General features: G+C 43.1%; 1 protein-coding gene across 1 annotated transcript; it reads left to right on the plus strand.

Moving 5' to 3' along the window:
- The first annotated feature begins 4,169 nt into the window (after positions 1-4,169).
- On the plus strand, positions 4,170-9,872 carry GALT1 (galactosyltransferase1). Its single transcript, XM_048686010.2, has 8 exons — positions 4,170-4,703; positions 5,647-6,679; positions 7,189-7,424; positions 7,626-7,907; positions 8,316-8,444; positions 8,573-8,752; positions 8,975-9,082; positions 9,256-9,872. The coding sequence occupies exons 2-8, from the start codon at positions 5,911-5,913 to the stop codon at positions 9,463-9,465; spliced, it is 1,914 nt and encodes a 637-aa protein (XP_048541967.1). The 5' UTR covers positions 4,170-4,703; positions 5,647-5,910; the 3' UTR covers positions 9,466-9,872.
- The last annotated feature ends 12,997 nt before the right edge of the window (positions 9,873-22,869 follow it).

Genomic DNA, 22,869 nt, shown 5'->3' on the forward strand with positions numbered 1-22,869 from the left:
TGTTCCAATGGTGAACACTCAACATGTTTAGTGTGCAAATAATTACACACCAAATATTGATGTCAATGATAATTACATTAATATTTATGTGCAATTAATGTTTGTCTAATATCAACGTGCAATTATTATTTGCCTAATGTCAACTTGAATTGCCTAATAATAGCATGCATTGCACGTACACATTTATCAGTCTTTACTTTTAAAGGGGAGTTGGTAACATCGCCTCAGCTCCCACCAACCATATATTATGCTCATGAGCGTCTTACAGGCGACCTTTCGCTCAAGAGCAGTCAATATGGGCCGCCCAATTTGACGCGTGCATTAACTCAATCAAATCGGCATTTTCCTAAAACAACGTTGCGCATTAATTCAGTCAAATCAAATCGTATGAATATCTCAACTAAATCTAAAATTGCCTTCCACTATTCATATTCAAATAAAATCTTACCAAAACATTAACTATAATCAAAGTTGACCGGCCCAATTGACGCGTGCACGCGTTTTTAGTTTTCGTTTCTTTTTTATGTTTCTTTTTTGTTTCATTTTTTCTATGACCAAACTATTATTTTGTACTCAGCATACTATCAGAATCGACATAAAACTGTATGCCAAGTTAATTAGGCAGGAAATTAGTCACACCGAATCAACCACCCAGACACTAGTGTGAATTTTTTTAAATATAGCGTAAAATCAATTTGAAAATCAAACTATTAATACAATCAATTAGTCAGGCAGTTAATTACATGTGCAATTAATTAGGTACATTTAATAGGGATTTTTTTGTCCAAATCAATTTAAAAACTAAATCATTAATGCGGCAGACAATTAATTCGGCCTACAGATTAGCGTGGATCTATCAGAAAACTGCTTCTTTTCTTTACAATGTCGGCCACTATTTTTCTGCAGGAGAATACGGGTACCTCGGCCTTTGATGGAATTATGCTTGGTAGCTGGGATCTGCCAGAAAACTGCTTGTTTTCTTTACAGTGTTGAACAATGTTTTGCCGCATAAGAATCTAGGTACCTCTATCTCCATCTTTGATGAAATTCTGCACGGTAGCAGGGATCTGCCAAATAAATATTGCTCTGGACATTATATCATGGGTTATTGGAACATTTGGATGCAAAAAAAAATGTTCTCGACATTGTATCATTGGTTGTTGGAACATCTAGATGCAAAGTAGCATGAGAATCTTCGATAGTGAATCCCTAGGTGTCTGATCATGGAGAATTCTACTCAAGAATGACTTAAAAGATTGTGGGGCATAGAGTGAAACAAAAGAACGTCAATTGCCTCGAGAACTAGATTGACCAAAAAGTTCGCTAAGATAGTTCGCTAAGAGCATCTCCAACAATAGACCAAAAAGTTAAAGACCAAAAACTGATTTTAGGTGCCGAGAGAGAAGGTAATATGTCAAATTTGGCTCATATTCATGGCAAATCAGAAGAATTCAACGTAAAATTATGTATCTTAGATGTTATATTCACTACATTCCTAGCAATATCACATTCAATAAAAATGGATACAAAAATATAATTTCCTTGCGAATCAACCTGTGGTTGAGTTGGTTAGGTGGACAGTGATATCCCTAACCCACCAGGGTTCAAATCCTGGTGCTCGCAGTATTCCTAGATTTATTTCAGGATTTCTGGCGATGCGCTTTCAGTGGGAGGAGACGTTCCCGTCGACGACGAGGCGCCTATGGTGACTTCGTAAATCTCAAGATGATATGCCGGCTCAGTCTCTCGGAGGTGCTCATAGGGGTAGGGTGTGCGTGCGTGCGTTCATAGGGGTGAGTGTATGCGCGTGTATATGAGCGCTTTGTGTCTGTACTGATGCTCAAAAAAAATTATAATTTCCTTTGCAGCATCTCGCCGAACATGTTGGGTGCGATGAGCTCACTTCTGGCCAATTGAGTTCAACGGGGACGAGAGGGATGCCAATCAGTGGGGGATGGTGACGGGAAGGAGGCCGAAGGCCAAGGGATCCGACGCGACGACCAATTCTGACGATGGGAACTCGCCCATGTGCCGAGAGTGATCACCTTGAGGTGGAGCGGCGACAGTGACAGTTGGGGAAGGACTTACGTCGGTGGGACCGGGCGGCGGCATGGGGAGCTTGGTGGTGTTCGGGGCGGACGATACAGACGGCGCCGAGGGGCGGAGTTCAAGGTGGAAACAATCTTTTGGTCACAGCTGCGTTTTTGGTCTGCTGTTGGAGATGTTCTATGTGTTGATAATTTTTTGTGAGCCACCGATAATTTTGCTTCATGCTATCCAGAACGAGAATCGTATAGTCTCTTTTGTATTTTCTTATTCTTTTTTTAGATTGTAAACATGTTTTTTAATATACGTGAAAATAGCGTATACTGTTCTTGTTTAAAAAGAAGGCGTGGCTCATATTCAAATCTGTTGGGCTGACTTCCGGTGCAATTTGCACACTTGTCTACATGTAAAAAAGGTCGTCTCTCAGTTACGCAATGTCAGAGCAACGGCAGAAGTCAGTTCTGACGGTCCACGCACTCTGTGGAAAAAGTATTCCATAGTACTTCTAGAAAGAGGATAGTATATTGTTTCTTGTATAGATCATGTGACCCAATAGAGATTGGTGCTTCTAATCCATTGCGAGGAAATACAAGATGCACCATAAACATCAGATTAGTTGGCTGCTGGTGAGCTAGGCCCCATAGATTCCAGTTTAATTCTTCAGGCAAAACGGCAGCTGATGCAGATGTTTTAAGAGGTGTCAGCATATGAAGTTGGTACGCACGCATTCCCCCGCCCGCACCGAAAGAAAAGAAGAGACTTCACGAAATGCGCAGATTGGTGCACCTAACGCGAACCAGAATTTCACCATCGCGGAAAAGACTATCCACGCACACCTAATCGGCCAATGATGACCTTTGCTGGAACATCCGATGCTCATCACGGGGTTCGGACAAATACGAGGCCCAGTGTGTTCCTTTTTCTTTCTTTCCAAATAATTTGCCGAGTGCGCAGTTTGACGTGCTCAAATCAAAACCACCGGCCATGTCAAATGGTTTCGTGTCATGCATGTGGCAGTGGGGTGTGTGCGTCGTGAATGGAGAGCTTGAAGTTTGAATTTTCCTCCTCTGACGCTGTCTGTTTTACTTAGATAATAGCTTTGCAGAAAGAAAAAGGCAAAGCAAAAGAGCACGCGTGGCTTTGCTCGGGGCCTGGGAGCTCCCTCCGGTGGACCAGCCGAGCCGCCCCAGGAAAGACTAGGTTTACAAGACGCAATCTCCCACCGGGAACCGCGACCGAGGCTTCATTTTTTCTCGTCCGTTTGGTAAGCGAGAAAGGGACGCGCACTCGTAGGATGGAACGGGTTCACATACTGCACGGTATTGCTATGTGCTGCACATTTGTCACCCGGGTCAACACGACGCCGGGCACGCACATCTTTGTCATGAAAATAGTTAGCCGGCCGGAAAAAGATCGACAAAGCGTATGGATCAAAGGAACCGGATCATCATAAGCTATCTCAATGCCAGATGTATCTTAATAACTTCCCTATAGTCCATTGTGCCGTCCACCGGCGCGGGTGCCTGTAGAAAACTATTGTGACCGTGGCTTGTTTGCCCAGCGACAAGTCAATTTTGAACGATGGCCAAATGTGGAGTCGATTGTGCAAATCCGCGACGTCATACGGAGGACATCGCGGTCTCGCAACCAACCAACCGGCACCGTACATGTGCGTCCGCAGGAGTACAGCGGGGCCCACCCGAGAAAATGACCGGGTTTGTTTGAAAGCAAAGCGTCCCGTATGGTAGCGGGTTTGGACCGGCATCAGCTTTGTGCTTATCGTAAAGACCCGATTTGGTTGCCTCTGCCGGTCTCCCGCGCCCCTCCCTCCAGTCCGGTCCAGCGAACCAACGTGCCTGCCCCGTAGTAGTACCAAACCGTAAAAAATGTGGCGGCCTAGTTTTGAATTTGTCTCTGCTCGTGCTCGTCCAAACCGTCCAAAACCCCGAGCCGACCCAAGCCAGCCGCGCGGCACGAGGTCTCCAGTCTCCTCCTCGAGCAGTGAGATCTCCTCTCCCCCCGCTGGCGGTGCAGCCCATCGAATCGAGCCCCACCCACCATCACCACCCACGACCGCGACCCTTTCTCCGCCACGCCCGAAAGGAAAAGAAATAATCAATGAGAGCCCCCCTCCCCTCCCTGCACGGCGCCTATTCGCTCCCTCGCTCGGTCGGTCAGCTCGTCGCGTGGACTCGAAGCCTCGCTCAGCAGGCATCCTTCCCTTTCCTTCGCTCCGCTTCGTCCCTACAGACCGTCAGACCCCCATCCCTCTCCCAACTCCAAGCTCCAAAGCCCGCTTGCTGAGACCGAGCTTCTCTCCCCCCCCTCCCCGTCGCTCCCTCTCCCGCCACCTTGCGCTCGCTCGCTTGCTGCGGCGCGCCGAGCTACCTCCGCCGTCCGCCTCGCTCGCTCGCTCCAGCGGCGGCAGAGGCCAGACGGGCAGCCCGAGCCGTCCCCTGCCGAGCGGCCCTCGCATTGCGGCTGCGCCTCGTGGATTTCCGGTCGCATTGTGAGACGGGCGGGGATCGCTCGGGTGGTGCCAGCGCGGCGCGGCGCGGCGGCGGTGGAGTGTCCTCGTGCTGCGCCTGATCTCGCGCCCCCAGATTCGTCGCCGTTCCGGTGATCTGCGCATTTGCTCTGCTGGACAGTATCCGGCGGTGAGTATCTCTCTCTCTCTCTCTCTCTTTTCCCCGTCGAAAGGGAACTGTCGGTGGGTGTAAGTGGGGGCTGTCGCGAGATTCGCGTTGCCTATTTCGTGCGGTAGCTTTTCCTAAATACGCAGTCGGATTATTTCTTTGGCTGCTGCAATTTCTTTCTTTTATTTTTTTGCTGCAATTTCTTTCGACTTTTCGCGATCTCACTAGTGCACTTCTTTATTGGGCCTTGCTTAATTTACGTGTCGCGTCTACTTTTTAATCAGTAATAATTGGAACTAGCTAGTGTTTGACGCAGTTCCTTTTTCGCGTTTTCCTAAATAAAATTGTTGTCTCCTCTGAATTTCCTCGGTGAGAAATGGTTTGGCAGCCTCGTTTTGAAACTGTTTTCTGCTGCCGGTTCGCACTTAATTGCGCCCCCCCCCTTGAAAGGGGATAATTTGGTTAGATCGGCTGGGAGCTAGTATTAATTTCAGATACGGCTATTTAAATTCCAGTTCGTAATCATGTTATGGCGAGGGGATGTCCTAGTCTCGGTTGGCGGCACCGTGACATGAAGGCAAATATCTATTGTAGCCATTTTAGGATGCTGGAGTATTTTACAAGTAGATGAGGCTTGTTTGCCACGTGAGATCGATTCTGACATCCTAATTGTACATACATACTTTTCACACAAAAAAACATAACATACATGTCTGTAATCATGTTGTTATTTATGCCATAGTATTTGCAACATGGATGATCATATACTCCAAGCCTTGTGTAGCTGTGTTATGTGACGCCGTTGATGCAATTCACTTCTCAGTGCGGTTTTTTTTTTCCCGATAAAGGCCGGATTTTATTAGCTCAAAAGGGAGCAACAAGGGGATACAAATGCGGTTAAGTACCACATTAGTTCTTTTACTGGATAGAGTCCATTTTTTATACCGCTCCTTTACCTTTGCAGGACACAGTGACTCGCCTCAGTTTCGCTGATACACTTCTGTGTGCTAATGCGGTTATAAAGCTTTCATCACACCTCTGGAACGTTTGTGTGACCTTCAAGGCGTTGATGAGCACTGAACAACGGTGGCAGTTCAGCAGGAATTGACTTGACTGGCTGAGTTAGATGGGTTAGTTGTGAACTGAGATTCTATGGATGCGTGATATTTTAGGCTGAAAATACAGTGAATGTGACCCTCATACCAACTTGTCATATCAGTTTTGAGTGATGAAGAAATGGCACGGTGGTTCTGTCATAGTATGTTTGTTCCTAATCTTGATGTTAAGATATGTGATATTGGATAGCCCGCTTGCTGAAAGATCTCTTCAGTATGTCTTCCAACAAAATAGCACGGCACAGCTACACTGGTTAGATGTTCCAAACCCACCTGCACTTCAGAATCCACAGAACTTCTCTCAAGTCATATCAACTGAATTGCTAGCTTCCAACCTTTCCATAACAAGAAATCTCTCTGATAGAGAAATACAGACATTGCATTCTTGGAATCATCTGAGGGACCTTGTAAATAATGCCCACATCCTACCAGATGGATTGGATGCAATCAAGGAAGCTGGAGTTGCATGGAGGAAGCTAAATGCAGCCCTTGAATATGATGACTCAGTTGTTTCATTCAATGGTAGCACACAGCATAAGGACAAAGAGAAGCAATGCCCATATTCCATTAGAAGAATGAATGTTACAAGGGTGGGTGATAGATTTGTCTTAAGAATTCCGTGTGGGCTTATTCAGGGCTCTTCGATAACTATTATTGGCACTCCTGGTGGTCTTCTGGGTAATTTTAAGATAGACTTAACTGGAGCTGCAGTCCCTGGTGAACCAGACCCTCCAATTGTGCTTCATTACAATGTCCGTCTTCTTGGTGATAAACTTACAGAAGATCCTGTAATTGTCCAAAATACATGGACTATAGCTGATGATTGGGGTTCTGAAGACCGTTGCCCATCTTCTGATTCGGATGCTAAGGACAGTGTAAAAGGTATCCATTCTTTCTCTGGTCCATATCTTACATTATTTCTTTTTTTTGATAAAGGGCATTTTTATTGACTCAAAATGTAGCATCAAGCGGATACAAAACATAATGAGCATCACCCGGCCTCTGCATAACTAAGATGCACATAGCCAAACAAAAACAAATTGAAAGAATATAAAAAAGACGACATATCAGCAATAGTAGGATCATGGTGAATACCCATGGCATGGTATTGGCATTGCATGTGAGTTATTCCTTCTAGAATCTGGTTCTGTAATCAGCAAATTTTATCCACCTTGTTAAAAGTTACTTGCCCCTGTATGTACCACCATAAATATGTACTGTGTCGAGGTATTGTATTATCTGATATCACTATGTCTGTCTATTTTTTTGCACACTTCTTATTTGTACCCTTAAGACCTGTTGAACAAAATGGATTTGGGTCTTGGTAAACAATATGTATTTTCTTTTGATGGCAGGCTTGACATATAGTTTTGTTTTCTGTTGTTTTTCAGTGGACGATTTGGAAAAATGTAGCAGCATGGTGGGCAAAGCCCACAAACAGATCTTGGCCTCAAAGTCACATTCTAATTTTTCAAGCATGCAACCTACAAGGAAAACAACTGCAGAACCTAAAAAATATTATCCCTTCAAACAAGGATATCTTGCTATAGCAATTCTTCGTGTTGGAGCAGAGGGGATCCATATGACTGTAGATGGGAAACATGTCACTTCCTTTGCATTTCGAGAGGTGAGTTGTGTATAAGATATTTGTTTTGCTATTGCATTTTGTAACAGTGTCTAGACAAACTGATTTTGCCAGGGTAACAATTTTGTTGTTGTGTCTTCGGATGGTCTGTGAAAGTTATTGTTCCATACTCTCATTATCGAACTATTTTCTGTCCATGTTTCAAAGTATGTTCTTATTACTAATCTACCACATTTTGACCAGGATTTGGAGCCTGGGTTTGTTGGGGAAGTAAGGATTGAAGGAGATATTAAATTGCTGTCTGTGCTAGCGAGTGGCTTGCCTACAACAGAGGACTTTGAGCATGTCACTGACTTGGAAATATTGAAGGCTCCACCTGTCCCTACGAATAAATCCATTGATCTTTTTATTGGGATATTCTCTACAGCAAATAATTTTAAACGCAGAATGGCGGTTCGAAGAACGTGGATGCAGTACGATGCTGTCCGTTCAGGAAAAGTCGCAGTTCGGTTCTTTGTTGGCCTGGTAAGGATGAAAGGCACATAATATTATATCTTACAGTAATTTGTATGCCATATAGTAGTTATACCTACATAAATGCAATATGTGTACATTTGTCAAATAATAGGTGTAGAGCTGCATACCACAAGGCTCCATTCATGTTTTTCCTCACAAACAAACATGCTTAGTCCTCACTTTGTGCGTGGTTGGGGTGGGGGGTATCATGCCTGTGCAGTGACCACCTTATTGAAGATCTTTCTCCTTTGTTGATTGCATTTGCGTTCACTGTGTACTTGCTTAGCCCTCATCACAAGAAACAATCTTTGAAATTTTGTCAAAACTCTTCTTGTGTCCTGTTGTATACTAGAATTACCGCTCTTCACTTCATGGTCAATACTCATGTACCCCTTTGGCTTCTTTGATAAATAAAAGCATAAAAATGAGGTGGTGAACGAGGAGCTCTGGAACGAAGCACGGACATATGGAGACATCCAATTGATGCCATTTGTTGATTATTACAGCTTGATTCTTTGGAAGACGATTGCCATTTGCATATATGGGGTATGTATATACTTTTTGAGGAGAATTTCTTTAATTTCTTTGCGGGTAGATTTTTATTTGGGAGTACAGTGGAACCCTGGGAACTCTGCCTGCAGCCTGCATTTTCTGACATCACTTTTCTTGTGCAGACAAATGTACTTTCAGCCAAGTATGTTATGAAAACCGATGATGACGCTTTTGTTCGTGTAGATGAGATACTTTCGTCCCTACATCAAGTAAATATCAGCCATGGACTGCTGTATGGTCGTGTCAATTCTGATTCTCAGCCTCACCGAGATCCGTATAGCAAGTGGTACATAACTTCAGAGGTAACATTTTAAATTATATTTTTTTCTATTGCACAATTATGCAAGCGTGTTTTTAGCACAGGGAAAGTCTTTATCTGCGCGATGGAAATTTAGTTTTTGTTCAAACCAATGATGGAAACTTCACCACTACTGTGTTTTGGACGGCCATGTATATTGTGCATTATCATTTATCATGTAGCAGATGCTTAGCAAATGTTTCCGCTGTTACCTGCCTTTATGTAGGAATGGCCTGAAGAAAGTTATCCCCCATGGGCACATGGACCAGGGTACATTGTATCTGAGGACATAGCAAAAGAAGTTTACAGGAAACACAAAAGAGGGGAGCTAAAGGTATGCACCCTTCTAAAATTTGTAAAAGGGCACCCTCTTTTCCAGCAGAGATAATTAATTCTCTTCAGTTGCTTCAGTCTGAAACTTGAAGGCAGCTTAGAGAAAACACCATGCTCTCCAGCCGTTTGTCCCTGCTGTGGTGCGGAATATTAACCGGCGATTTTGACTTGCAGATGTTCAAGCTGGAGGATGTGGCGATGGGAATATGGATCAATGAGATGAGGAAGGAAGGCATTGATGTCACGTACCAGAACGACGGAAGGATCTTGGTGGAAGGCTGTGAGGATGGGTATGTGGTTGCCCACTACCAGGAGCCAAGGCAGATGATGTGCCTCTGGGACAAATTCCAGAAAACAAAGCGAGGAAACTGTTGCAACGAGTAAGGGTGAACGATCTTCTATGTTCTGATGGCTACTGCTTGCTGGCATCTAACGGCAAGTTTGAGAACATCCATGAAAGAGGAGCCAGAGAGCTTCTCGCGGATGGTTTCTGATCACAATTGACAGGCCACAATTTTTTTCTGACATCGGCCATTCTTTTGTGTCCGTGTTCTGGAGTAGTTCCCTGGCTTACAACCATATATTTTTGTAGGAGATGTAGTAGGTCCCTTCGGTTTTGGCCATAGGTAGGGAGGTGTGGCTGCTTGTAACATATCATACGAGAACGTAGGGCTACATTTTTAGGATAGTTGGGAGGGCCAGCTTTAGCCAAGAAAAATCAGTGGATGAATTTTGCATCCGTGTAAAGCTATTCGAGAACCACTTGTATAATTGATAGTCCACTTGTGTTTCGTATTGGAGCAACTCTAGGGGAAGTGCATGGATGAACCCGGATACATATGAATCCACTTTGAAAAACACATTTCTAAATGCTAAAAAAATCTGGAAAAAGTTGCACGGGTATGTCTCCATGTTCTATGTGCATGCATAAAGTTTCATGGAAAAATAACTTTTTTTGTGACCTGTGCAAAAAAGACAATAAATTGTGTTGTGTAACACTATTTAGAAGCACTGAAATTCGTCTTTTTTGTGGAGACAAAACAAAAAGACATTTTTCATAAAACTTTGTGCCGTGTGCATATATTTGTGAACATGTATGCGTGATTTTTTTTTTAATTTTTCGACGCTTTAAAACATGCTTAAAATGCATTTAAAAAAAATGGGTACATATGCCCATGGGTGCAGGGGTGCCCTCTCGCAACTCTAGGCACTATATTCTCGTCCCGCAAAATCATTTTACGGTTCCTTCTAAAACGATTTTGCAGGAATTGATGCGCCCTGACATAACAGATCTGCTATCGCAAACTGCAAATTTAAAAATATACATCATACATAGCTCCTGGCGCTACAAAGTTCATCACAACACACCAGGGTTCATACATAGATAAATTTAGATCTAATAGATAGGGAGGCAGTGGCTTAGTTGTTGACGACGAGGAGGAATGCCTCCACTGACCCGCGGCAAGCGTGGGCGTAGGCGTGCTCCTTCTCCGCTGTGGTAAGCATGTCGACTGCCCCTTCTTCTCCGGATAATGGTTAATATCTAGGAGTGGATAATGGTTTATCATGTGTGTTAACATGCATTTAAAATAGTTATAATGTAGTATGATAGGATGGTATCCTTCTCTGAATGATTCAAGTGGCTTAACTTGGCACATGTTCACGCATGTCGTTGAATCAAAACTAACAAAGCCTCCATGATATTTATGTTCATGGTGTTTTATATCATACCCATGCTTGTATTCAATGTTGATTAATCTCAATGCATATTTATGTCAATTGTCGCTCTCTAGTTGGTCGCTCCTCAATCTATTTGCTAGCCATCACTTGTACTAAGCAGGAATACCGCTTGTGCATCCACTTCCTTAAACCCAAAGTTATTTCATATGATCCACCATACTGATAACCCACAAGTATAGGGGATTGCAACAGTTTTCGAGGGTAGAGTATTGAACCCAAATTTATATATTTGACACAAGGGGAGCCAAAGAATATTTGAAGGTATTAGCGGTTGAGTTGTCCATTCAACCACATCTGGAAATTAATTATTTGCAGCAAGTAATCAGTAGCATAGTAATATGATAGTTTTGATAGTAGTGACAACAGCAATAGTAACCGTAACAGTGATAGCAGTAATTTTGTATCAAGTGTAACAATGATGATAGCAGTAGTAACTTAGCAGAAACAATATAAGATAAATTCGTAGGCATTGGATCGGTGACTTGTTGGATGATATTCATCATGTGACAGTTATAACCTAGGGCTATTCGACACTAGCTCCAGTTCATCGATATAATGTAGGCATGTATTCCGTAAATAGTCATATGTGCTTTATTAAAAGAACTTGCATGACATCTTTTGTCCTACCCTCCCGTGGCAGCGGGGTCCATATTGAAAACTAAGAGATATTAAGGCCTCCTTTTAATAGAGAACCGAAACAAAGCATTAACACATAGTGAATACATGAACTCCTCAAACTACGGTAATCACCGGAAGAAGTCTCGATTATTGTCACTCCGGGGTTACCGGATCATAACACGTAGTAGGTGACTATAACTTGCAAGATCGGATCTAGAACATGGATATAATGATGATAACATAAACCGTTCAGATCTGAAGTCATGGCACCCGGGCCCAAAGTGACAAGCATTAAGCATGGCAAAGTCATAGCAACATCATTCTAAGAACATAGTGGATACTAGGGATCAAGCCCTAACAAAACTAACTCGATTACACGATGAATCTCATCCAACTCCTCACCGATCAGCGAGCCTACGAAGGAATTACTCACTCCCGGTGGGGAGCATCATGGAATTGGCGATGGAGAAGGGTTGGTGACGACGAAGAATGAAGATCCCCTCCCCGGAGCCCCAAATAGACTCCAGATCTACCCTCCCGAGGAAGAATAGGGCTTGGCGGCGGCTTCGTCTCGTGAATCGCGATAATTCTTTCTTCCTGATTTTTCTCTCCGAAAATAGGATTTTATAGCGTTGGTTTCAAGGTCAGTGGGGCCACCAGGTGGGGACAACCCACCTGGGCGCACCCTGGTGGGTTGTGCCCACCCAGGTGCCCCTCTCCGGCAGGTCTTGGCTCCATAAATTCTTATTATTGATATAAAAATCCTCGCAAAGTTTCATTCCATTTCGAGAACTTTTATTTCTGCACAAAAACAACGCCATGGTAGTTCTGCTGAATACAGCGTCAGTCAGGGGTTAGTTTCATTCAAATCATGCAAATTAGAGTCCAAACCAAGAGGAAAATCGTTAGGAAAAGTAGATACGTTGGAGACGTATCAACTCCCCCAAGTTTAAACCTTTTCTTGTCCTTAAGCAATTCAGTTAATAAACTGAAAGTGAAAAAGAAAAACTTTTACGAACTATTTTGCTCTTGTTTGCCCCACCCAGGTTTTCAGCCAACATTATAACTAACCATGTCAACAATAACTCTTAAAGATTATAATAACTCATATCAATGACATAATCAGCTAGCGAGCAATAATAAGATATCTCAAACAGCAACACATTGTTAAAACAACCATGATATAATATGATAATAGTGGTATCTCGCTAGCCCTTTCTGAGACCGCAAAACATAAATGCAGAGGACCTCCAAAGTTCAAGCAGTGAATATACATTGTAATTCATGGTAGAAAAGATCCAATCATGATGCACCCAACATTAGCTACACATAATGCATAAATCATGACAGTTGCGCTCCCTCAGTTTCCGGCGCTTGTTTTAGAAGGTGGTGACACAACATAAAAGTAAATATATAGTCCCTTCGCAGAGGGAAGCAATGATTTGTAGAGGTGCCAGAGCTCAATTTTTAAAACAGAGTTAAATGATATTTTGAGGCATGCACCCTTCTCATTTACTTCACGACTATCAGTTATCAATATCTCCCATGCTAAACAAGCTAGTGGCGGTTCCCAAGCGATAAAAGTAAAGGTTTTGACTCCATTGGGAGTTTTTGTTTGATTATTCGAGCGATTAACTCCTTTTGTATTTTGCAGTTTGGGACTGGGCATCCCTAATACCGCCCTTTTCTCGTGCGATGGCGAGTGAATAAACACTCGACCTGAGAATAACCCGCTTAGCATGGAAGATACCGACCACCTCCTGTCGTTCCATGAACGATCCAGGCACACAAAACGGATAAATTTTTTAGAAGTTTTTAGAGGTGGCACATGCAAATTTACTTAGGACGACAGGGTAATACCGTATATAGGTAGGTATGATGGACTCATCTGGAATAACTTTGGGTTCAAGGTTTTTGATGTACAAGAAGAATTCCCACTTAGTACAGGCGAAGGCTAGCAATTAGATTGAGAAGCGGCCAACTATAAAGCAACAACGATCATAACCGTACATTATGCATAAGTAACATTGGACAGTAGCATGAGTAGGATATGAACACCATGAACATAAATATCATAGAGGCTATGTTGGTTTTGATTCAACTACATGCATGAACATGCGCCAAGTCAAGCCACTCGAACATTCAGAGGAGGATACCATATCATCATACTACATCACAATCATTTTAACACAATGTTGATATCCAAGATAAATCATTATCAACTCCCAGCTACTTATGCATGGCATGAGAAACTATAATCTCTAATTTTCATTGCAAACATGTTTAATCATAATGGGTTGAATCATAGATAATAGGTTAAACATATTTACACAGACAGAACAAGTCGAGTTCATACCAGTTTCTCTCTGCCACAGCCAGTTCATCAAATGTCGTCATTATTGCCTTTCACTTGCACGACCGAATGATACGAAAATAATAATAGTGCATGAGTGCCGTGGACTAAGCTGGAATCTACAAACATTTTATTCAACAGAAGAAGACAAGGTAAAATGCGCTCTCTATTAGTTCAACAATTACTCAAATGAGAGCCACTCAACATTTTCATCGTGGTCTTCTCCTCGGTACAACTCGAATAAAAAGAAAAGAAATTCAGAGAAATACACTAAAATAATTTTTGAGTTTTTGGTTTTCTTGAACAAGCAAATAAAAAGCAAAAACAAGAAAAACTATTTACGCGGGAAAGCTCCCAACAAGCAAAAGAAGAACAAGAAAATCTTTTTGGGTTTTCTTTTTAATATTAATATTACAACTAAGCATGCATGGAAAGTAAACTAGCTACAACTAATTTTTTGGGTATTCTAAAGTTTTTCAAACACACAAGAAGAAAGTAAGAAAAATAAATCTAAGCAACACAGACAAGATGAATAAGTGGGCATGAATGTAATGTCGGTGAGAAACACGTACTCCCCCAAGCTTAGGATTTTGGCCTAACTTGGTAGTCGATCAATAATCTGGACATTAGTTGGCGTGGTAGCTCACGGAGGCTCTTGGTGCGGATGTCTCGGCCCACCGTGCTGCCTCCACTGCTGCGTTGTGAGCTCGGGCCTCGCTCTCAAGAACAAAATATCTTTCTTTACTGTGATAATCAAAAAGAGTAGGCGCAGGCAAATATGTGTGCACAACAGATGTTTGGTTAAACATTAGATTGTAAGTGAAATTATCAACTTTTCCCCTAAGGATCTTATGTTCTTTTAAAGTTTCAAAATCTAAATATTACGTGGGTAGGATAGGATCAAAGGGCAAAGGTGAAACACCCAGCCCTCATGCTAAACACGTGGCATAAATTTCACCATAGAACCAGCCACTGTTAGCATTATGCTGGAGTCTGCATGCAATAATCGCTCCAAGGTTATAATTCCTTTCACCAGTGAGAGCGGTGCGAATGAGGCTCAAGTCTGGCGCACAAAGTATGCTGCAGTATTGCTTGCCTACTATGCATTTTCCGTAAATAATGCAAAATACTGAATTGCGGGAAAGTGAATGCTCTTTATTCTTCCTTGTCTCACCCCCTATTTTCACCGTAACAAAGGCTAGTCAAGAAGGATTCGAACTCAACCCTGGATGGCTCATCAAGAGAACCCCAAAATGGAAGTTTTCAATGGTAACCAAAATTCTCTAGTGGAACAGTAAATGGTTTATCATAAAGCATAAAAGACACCCTAGACTCACGAGGGAAAAATGTTAATCCTTTGACAAATGATTTAGTGAGAAGTTGGCGTTGTTCACACTTATCTGAAATGTAGGGATCGAGGCCGGCATTTTGAACATATTGCTCAAATTCCTCCTTAATGCCCACACGCACCATATATTTGTCGCAAGGCCATAAGAATATTTTGGTGGCAGCATCTCGTGTGGAATTTTCACTTGGTTCAACATAAGAACGGCGAGCAGAACTGTCACTAGAGGATGCCCCCGAGGATCGTCTCCTCGAAGAACTCCTTCCAAATAGGTCCATCATGTCCGCGTACAATTTTCTGGAAATAAAATTTTTGGGGGTGACAAAAATTTGTCAACAAATCTTTATAAGATTGGTAGCAACTACTCATAGGGATACATAGAAGCCATAGCAAGCATTCAAACTACTTATAACACTAAGAATTTAACATGCAAGCACATCTACAGCAGCACCAAGAGTAGCTAATTATTCAAAATATAAACCACTAATGCAAAAACTAATTGGACAAACGATGGAGTCATATACCAAGCAACAATCCCTCGAAACAGTTTTGGAAATGGAGCTTCGAGCAAAGAGATCGAAATCCGCGGGTTTGAGCTCAAGAACACGGGAGAGAGAGCAATGGAGATTTTTTCTAGAGGTAAGTGATGATTTGGGATAAAGAGGTAAGTGAGGGGGCCCACGTGGGGACCACAACCCACCAGGGCGTGCCTAGGGGTGCTGGCGCGCCCAGGTGGGTTGTGCCCACCTGGTGCACCTCCCTCTGATGTTTATTGCACCAAAAATTCTTAAATATTCAGAAAAAGTTCGTATTAAATTTTTAGGGCATTCTGAGAACTTTCATTTTTGGGTCATTTTTTATTGCACGGGAAATTCAGAAAACAGACAAAACATGGCATTTTATTTTATTTAACTAAAAGACAGAGAATAAAAAGTAGGGACCGAAAGTAGTGCTTACTAAATTCATTAACTTCATACCGTTCAAAAATGATCCATTAATAAGGTTGATCAAGTCTTATTAACAACCACTTTCGATTAGCATGAAAGCGAAGAACTTTCGTAAATCACTAGGTTACCTCAATGGGGATATGCATTTCCTCAACAATAAGCATTTCATATTTCTTTTTGACAGTAGGTAGAGGTATTTGAAAACTTCCAATAGTGATTGTTGGAGATTTTTCAATAACATTAATACCATTCACTTGGAATTGTTTCTTCAGAAAGTGCACCGTATGCTCATTGCCATTAATATGAAAAGTGACCTTGATTTTATTGCAATCAATAATAGCCCCTGCAGTATTCAAGAAGGGTCTACCATGGATAATCGACATGTTGTCGTCCTCGGGCATCTCAAGTATAACAAAGTCAGTCAAAATAGTAACATTAGCAACAACAACGGGCACATCCTCATAGATACCGATAGGTATGGCAGTTGATTTGTCAGCCATTTGCAAAGATATTTCAGTAGGTGTGAGTTTATTCAAGTCAAGTCTTTTATATAAAGAGAAAGGCATAACACTAACACCAGCTCCTAAATCACATTAAGCAGTTTTCACATAATTCTTTTTGATAGAGCAAGGTATAGTTGGCATTCCCAGATCTCCAAGTTTTTAGGTACTTCTTCATACTCCATCTTTAAAAGTATAATTAGCAAGCATAGTGGAGATTTCAGCTTCCGGTATTTTTCTCTTATTTGTGATGATGTGTAACACCCCGGTGTAATGACGCTACAGTAACCCTTGGGGTTAAGTTAATCATTTTGCTAAACAAGTGTTTGATCATCCTTGGTTCTCTCTCTTTTTAAATTCAAGTTGAATTCAATTTCAAATTCTGAATGAAATTCAAAATTGCTCAAACATGAAAGCTAAAATGTTCATCATGTGCCAATTAATCCATAACTAATATTGGTAGTGAACCAACATTTTTATAAAGTGTTTAAGTGGCCTAAACTACTTAAAACAGTGACCTAAGCAATAAATTAAATGCCTTTTTAATTTATAAAATGTGCAAACTATTTCAAAAGTCTCACAATCTTTTTGTGGCAGTGCACATTAATTCTTCGAAATTGTTTTGTCCAGTGGCATGATTTTGCAAAGTCATTATTGGCTAAAAAGAAAATGCAAAAGCTGCTGGAAAAAGAAAAAGAAACAAAAAAATAGAAAATAAAAAGAAAAGGGAAACCCCTGCCCCTGGGCCTAAGGACACAGAGACAGGCCCAACCGGCCAGGCCCAGCTCCCCGCCCCGATCGTCTCCCCACTGTTCCCCCGGTGCGCGTCGCTACAGGAGGCTAGTCGCCGCCGAACCACCTCGCCGGCGACGACCCCCGCGAGAGGATGAGGCCTCCACCGTCCGACGCCTCGGTCCCCTCCTCCCTGCCACTCCCAATTCCCCTCGCCCACTCCGCCTCTCCCTCTCCCCACAAGATCCCTCCTCGCTCTCCCTCTCGCTCCCCACCTCAATCGAGCGCCACCGTCACCATGGCTGTGCCGTAGCCGCGGCCACTGCCCACCCCGCGCCTCGCCAGCACGTCCACGAGACACGCCGTTGACCTCTACCTCGACTACGCCTCGCCATCGAGCTTGGGGATGGCCGCACGGACGGGATCGAGCTCGTCCCCATCTTCTCTGTCGCCGGTGACCGCCGTCGTCTCCAGCCACCTTTGCGCTCCTAAGCTGTCGCAGGCTTTTCATAGCCGCTCGGTGAGCTCCTCCCTCCCTCCATTCTTCTCCTCGCACCGCGTGTTTCCCCCTAGCTAGCTCGTCGCCGTTGCCGTGAGCTCATCGCCGCAGACCACCCCACCGTCATGGCTACCGTGGCCAGAGCTCGCGTCCGAGCTCGTACTCGAGCTCCTAGGGCTCGTAGGAGCCCAACGACGCTCTTCGCATCGCTCATCGTGCCCCACATCGCCATAGCCACCAACGCCTGATTCCAGCGTCGCGCTAAAGCCATAGATCGACGCGGAACGTTGTTCCCGTTCGAACGCGACCAACCGCCATTGATTTGTTCACCGAACGACAAAACCCGAGCTCCTCCCGCACGCGTCGCCATGTTTTGGGTCGCCGGAGCTGTCTCTGGCGCCGTTGCCAACGTGGCCTGGCAGGTGGGCGTTCTATGCCACTGACGCTGGGCCTCACGGGTCCCCGTTGACTGGTTTGACCATTCAACATGCTGACTGGGCTTCTCTGTGACGCCGACGTGCGGGCCCCATCGCGTAATTAGTTTAACTAAACCGGTTTTATAATTAAAATTAATTAGTTATTTAGTTAAGACACTCATAGGTGGGGTCCAGGTGTGAATTAACCTTGTTTTGTCTTAGTTAAACTTAGTTAAGCCCTCTGACTATGACATGTGGGTCCCATTAGACCCACAGGTCATGTTTGACCCTGGTCAGCGAGTCTGTTGACTGCTGACGTCATCCCCATGCAATGCTGATGTCATAATTCCATTTCTGTTAATTTAGATAATTCCAAAAAATGTTGAAATATTTAGAAAATCATAGCTAATAAACCGTAACTCGGATGAAAATGTTTTCTACATGAAAGTTGCTCAGAAAAATCCAACTAATCTGAATATGCAGTCCGTTTACCTATTAGATGCTTCTAACTATGTGAACATGGAACATTCCCCCTCCAGTCATCTGTCTGACTCAGGTCCGGAACCAGGAAAACATTCCCGGTTGAATTCCCCCTTCACCTATTCGTGTAGACATACGTTAGGTCACACCCGGCACGTCGTATTATCTTTTCATGCTTAGTGATGCATCTGTTTGCTCTGTATTTACTGTTTCTTCCCCCTCTTCTCTCCGGTAGACCCCGAGACCGATGCTGCCCCTGTGATCGACTACGTCGATGACACATCTTCCTTTTCAGCAGAGCTTCCACGCAAGCAAACCCCCCTTGAGCATTCCAATATCGCCCATTTCTTTCCCTCTCATGCTTGCATTAGAGCTGCTACTGCTTTTTGTATGATCCTATTCTGATGCATAGCCTGTTTTTGTTACCTGCTTTCATACCTTACCTGCTGCTTAGTATAGGTTGGTTAGAGATTCATCAATGACACCCACCTTGTCCCAGTTGCCCCTGCTTTATGTTCGATGACTCGATCAACGTGATCGACGTCCAGGCCCTGACACTGCACATCACCCCTTAGTTACTATTGAGTGCCGACACTACAAAAAAAGACACTTTCGTGATGATACGTGTTTTTCACAGTAGGTCATGTTTTCTGTGATGCATGTACATCCATGACAAATTTATGACAGAATCAAGATAGTCATACCTGTGCTGTCGTAGAGGTGTTCCATGGCATTACCAAAATTATCATCACGGAAGTGTCCACTTCCATGATGATAAATCACGCATCATGGAAGTGCTTTCGTCAAGGGTGACCGACACGTGGCATCCACCATAACGGAACACCGTTAAGCTATCGGGTCCGGTTTTGGATCTGATAACCCGCTAACAGCCCGGACCAATGAGGATTTTCCACGTGTAAAATTCTCATTGGCCGGAGGAAACACGTGTTGGCTCACCGCTGGGACAGATGTCATCCATTCATTAGGCAGGAGGCGCCTATAATACATCGACACATGGCACGGCCCAACAGAGGCCCATTCCGGTGAAAAGGCCGGCCCGTTTGACTTGGCCAAAAGGTAACGGGCCGGCCCACGGAAAGCCTGTTAACGACCTATTCGTATATAGCCCATTTACGCCCCGCTAACTCACGACCCGTTACAGCCTATCCGAATTAAGCCCAGTAGCTTCATCTGGGCCTTACAATACGATTCCAGCCTGTTGTAACTTCTGGCCCATGTATGGTCCATGATGTCTTTCGGCCCATACGAGACCATTTGTAACTCTTGGCCCATTAACGGCCCGTGGTGAATCTGGCCCGCAATGAACAGTGTACCCCTTTATACCCATTAACGGCCCATTATTCCATTGGGCCGTTTCCAACCCGTGTTATCTTTCAGCCTTCTCAGGGCCCATTTATTCTTGGGCTCATTTCCAGCATTCGGTTACTTACGGCCCGTCATTGGCCTTTTCTGTCTGTGGGCCAAATTCAGCGCGCGGTTACAATCGGCCCGTTTGCGGCCCGTTACTTTGTTGGGCTGTTTTCCTAATGTCATCAAATACGGCCTATTAACGACGGCCTGTTATTGTCGGCCCATGAACGGACAATTCCAAATCTAGCCCGTTTATGACCCATAATGCAGTCTGTTATTGGCCCATGTTTGGCCTATCGATCATACGACACGTAGAAGGCCCACTGATGCTACGGCCCGTAGAAGTCCCATTCTTTCCACGGCCCTAAGAAGGCCCATTGTTTCAACGGCCCGTAGGAGGCCCATGGTAACTACAGTAAATATGTAGCCCATGGTTATTGTGGCCTAGTTTTAAAAAATAGGTTATTGCGGCCACTAGCAAACTGCGGAGAAAGAACTGCAATGACTACAAGCAAACAAATAAACAAGACAACAAGGAAATAAATAAGCAAGCAACTTACGCTAGGCTATCACGACTATTACACATATTACATCCACTGGGCATCAAAGTTCGCCACCAGTGCAAATATAGGGAACAAAGCAGCATATCATATACACTGGTTGTCAAAGTTGGCGACTAGTGCAAATAAACACCGCAGCAAAACAAGTACGGAACTGAAAACACTTCAGAAGAGCTCAAGAAACAATATCCTGGGTACCCATAATGCTGGCAAGATGCTTAGCAAGCTTATTAACTTTCTCTTGTTTGGCTCTTAAATCCTCCAGCACTTGTTGTTGCACGAGAAAATATGCATCTGAATTCTGCAGGGACTTCCTCAGTCCTTCAGATTCCTGTTGCATAACATCTGATCGATGTCTTTCAACTTTAAGTTGAGACTCAAGAAGCCGAACTGATTCAGGCAGCGAGTTCGAAGAGCTGGTGCCAGCAGTAGTAGCCAGTAACTCGAACACTACATCAAGACAGGACTTTGGGGTTATCTCAGTGTCTTCAATATAGTTTGTATCAGCTTTCTTGGAGACCAACAGGGATGTCTCACTATCTTGAACCTTATCTGCATTACTTCCTTTACCATTGCATAACAGGGTACTCTTCTCCAATATTTTATCCGCGTTCTAAAAGAGAAACAAACAAACACATCACAGGTTTACAATGTAGCATATGAAACTCATTTTGATAAGCTAGTTCAATAGTAAGGTGGATAGTATAACAACATGAAAAAAGTATATATCTATGTAGTATGGTCACTGTATGGTCTATATAATTCTAGTTTATGTTGCCAAATCAAGATAGATACAGTTTGAATCATATCTATTTAAGACAAAGTAGCATAGACAGAATATAAGTGTGGGAAACTACACCACAATAACAACACTTGTAATGTGCATGGCATGAGAACATAATTGTTTATTCAATTGAAACTGAAATCAACATAGATCAAGTTACAACAACAAACACGTTAAAGAAACAGTTTTAAAACATACCTATTGCGCCATTGGAGTTTCAATTGCATCCTTCAATTTGAAATTAGTTGGTATGGGTAAATACAGTGATGCAAGAGCAAAGTAGTATGAACCATAGCTACGGAACCTGACCTAAGAACAATTCTTCTTCTGCTTTAAGCGTTGACTTGGGGTTCGGAGTGGTGGTCCTCGTGCTTTGGGCACTGCAGTTGCCTTACTAACTGCTCGTGTTTGGGTGCTCTGTGGTGGAGACGGTGCTGTGTCAACTGGAACTGGGTTACTATCTGCTGGGGTTGGGGTTAGAAGGGGTGTAGCTGGTTCTCTGTCCAACTGGGTAGGGGTACAATCTGCGTGAGTCTAAGTTATGTGTGGTGGGGCTGGTTCTTGGGCAAGTACAACCGTGGTTCTATCTGCATCGACAAGTAGCACAATCTTTTCTGAAGACCGTGTTTTTACTCCCACAGATACTGCCATCACCCCCTCCAATTGAAATTGCTGATAAACAAGAAAAGTAATTGAATGTACATACATTGTAAGATAGATAGGTGCAATGGATAGTAGGGAAGAAAACAGGGCATGGAATAATTCACATTTATGTTGTCTAACCAAACAGAATAGCAGGACATAATTTCACATATATGATGGCTAATTAAACAGGATAGCATGACACAATTTCAAATGTATGATGGCTAACTAAACAGGATAGAATGACATAATTCAAAATATGATGATTATGTAAACATGATGAGATGATATAACTATATTATGTCTTTAGAAAATGGGTTGGCATGCCATAATTCAGATACATGCTATCTATGTGAACATCTTGGCATGATATAATTCAAATATATGATTTATATACTAAGCAAGTGAGTAGAGGGCAATCGCATATATGATGTGTCAACTAAGGAGATGGCATTCAATATTGTGCATATGATGTAAAAACTAAGCATTGCAATACAACATATGCATGATATGAGTAATATAACCCTGCCAAGTTTGAGCATACACCTCAGGGGGATAATAGGACTGGTCATCTGCCTCTGAAGAGCTATTTGTAACCAGCAAAATATCTGCTTCAGCAGGTAGCATTGTTTGCTCTAAAGACCTTGTTTTCACTCCAGATTTCTCCATCACCAATTCAAATGGCCGATGCACAGGAAGAGCAGTTGAATATACAAACATTGTCGACAAATGCAATGAGAAATACAAAAAAAGGACGACATGATATAATTCACATATATGACGCTTGGCTAAACAACATGG

Source organism: Triticum urartu, chromosome 7A (assembly GCF_056163025.1).
Source record: "Triticum urartu cultivar PI428250 chromosome 7A, HENAU_Tu73, whole genome shotgun sequence".
Lineage (NCBI taxonomy): Eukaryota > Viridiplantae > Streptophyta > Magnoliopsida > Poales > Poaceae > Triticum > Triticum urartu.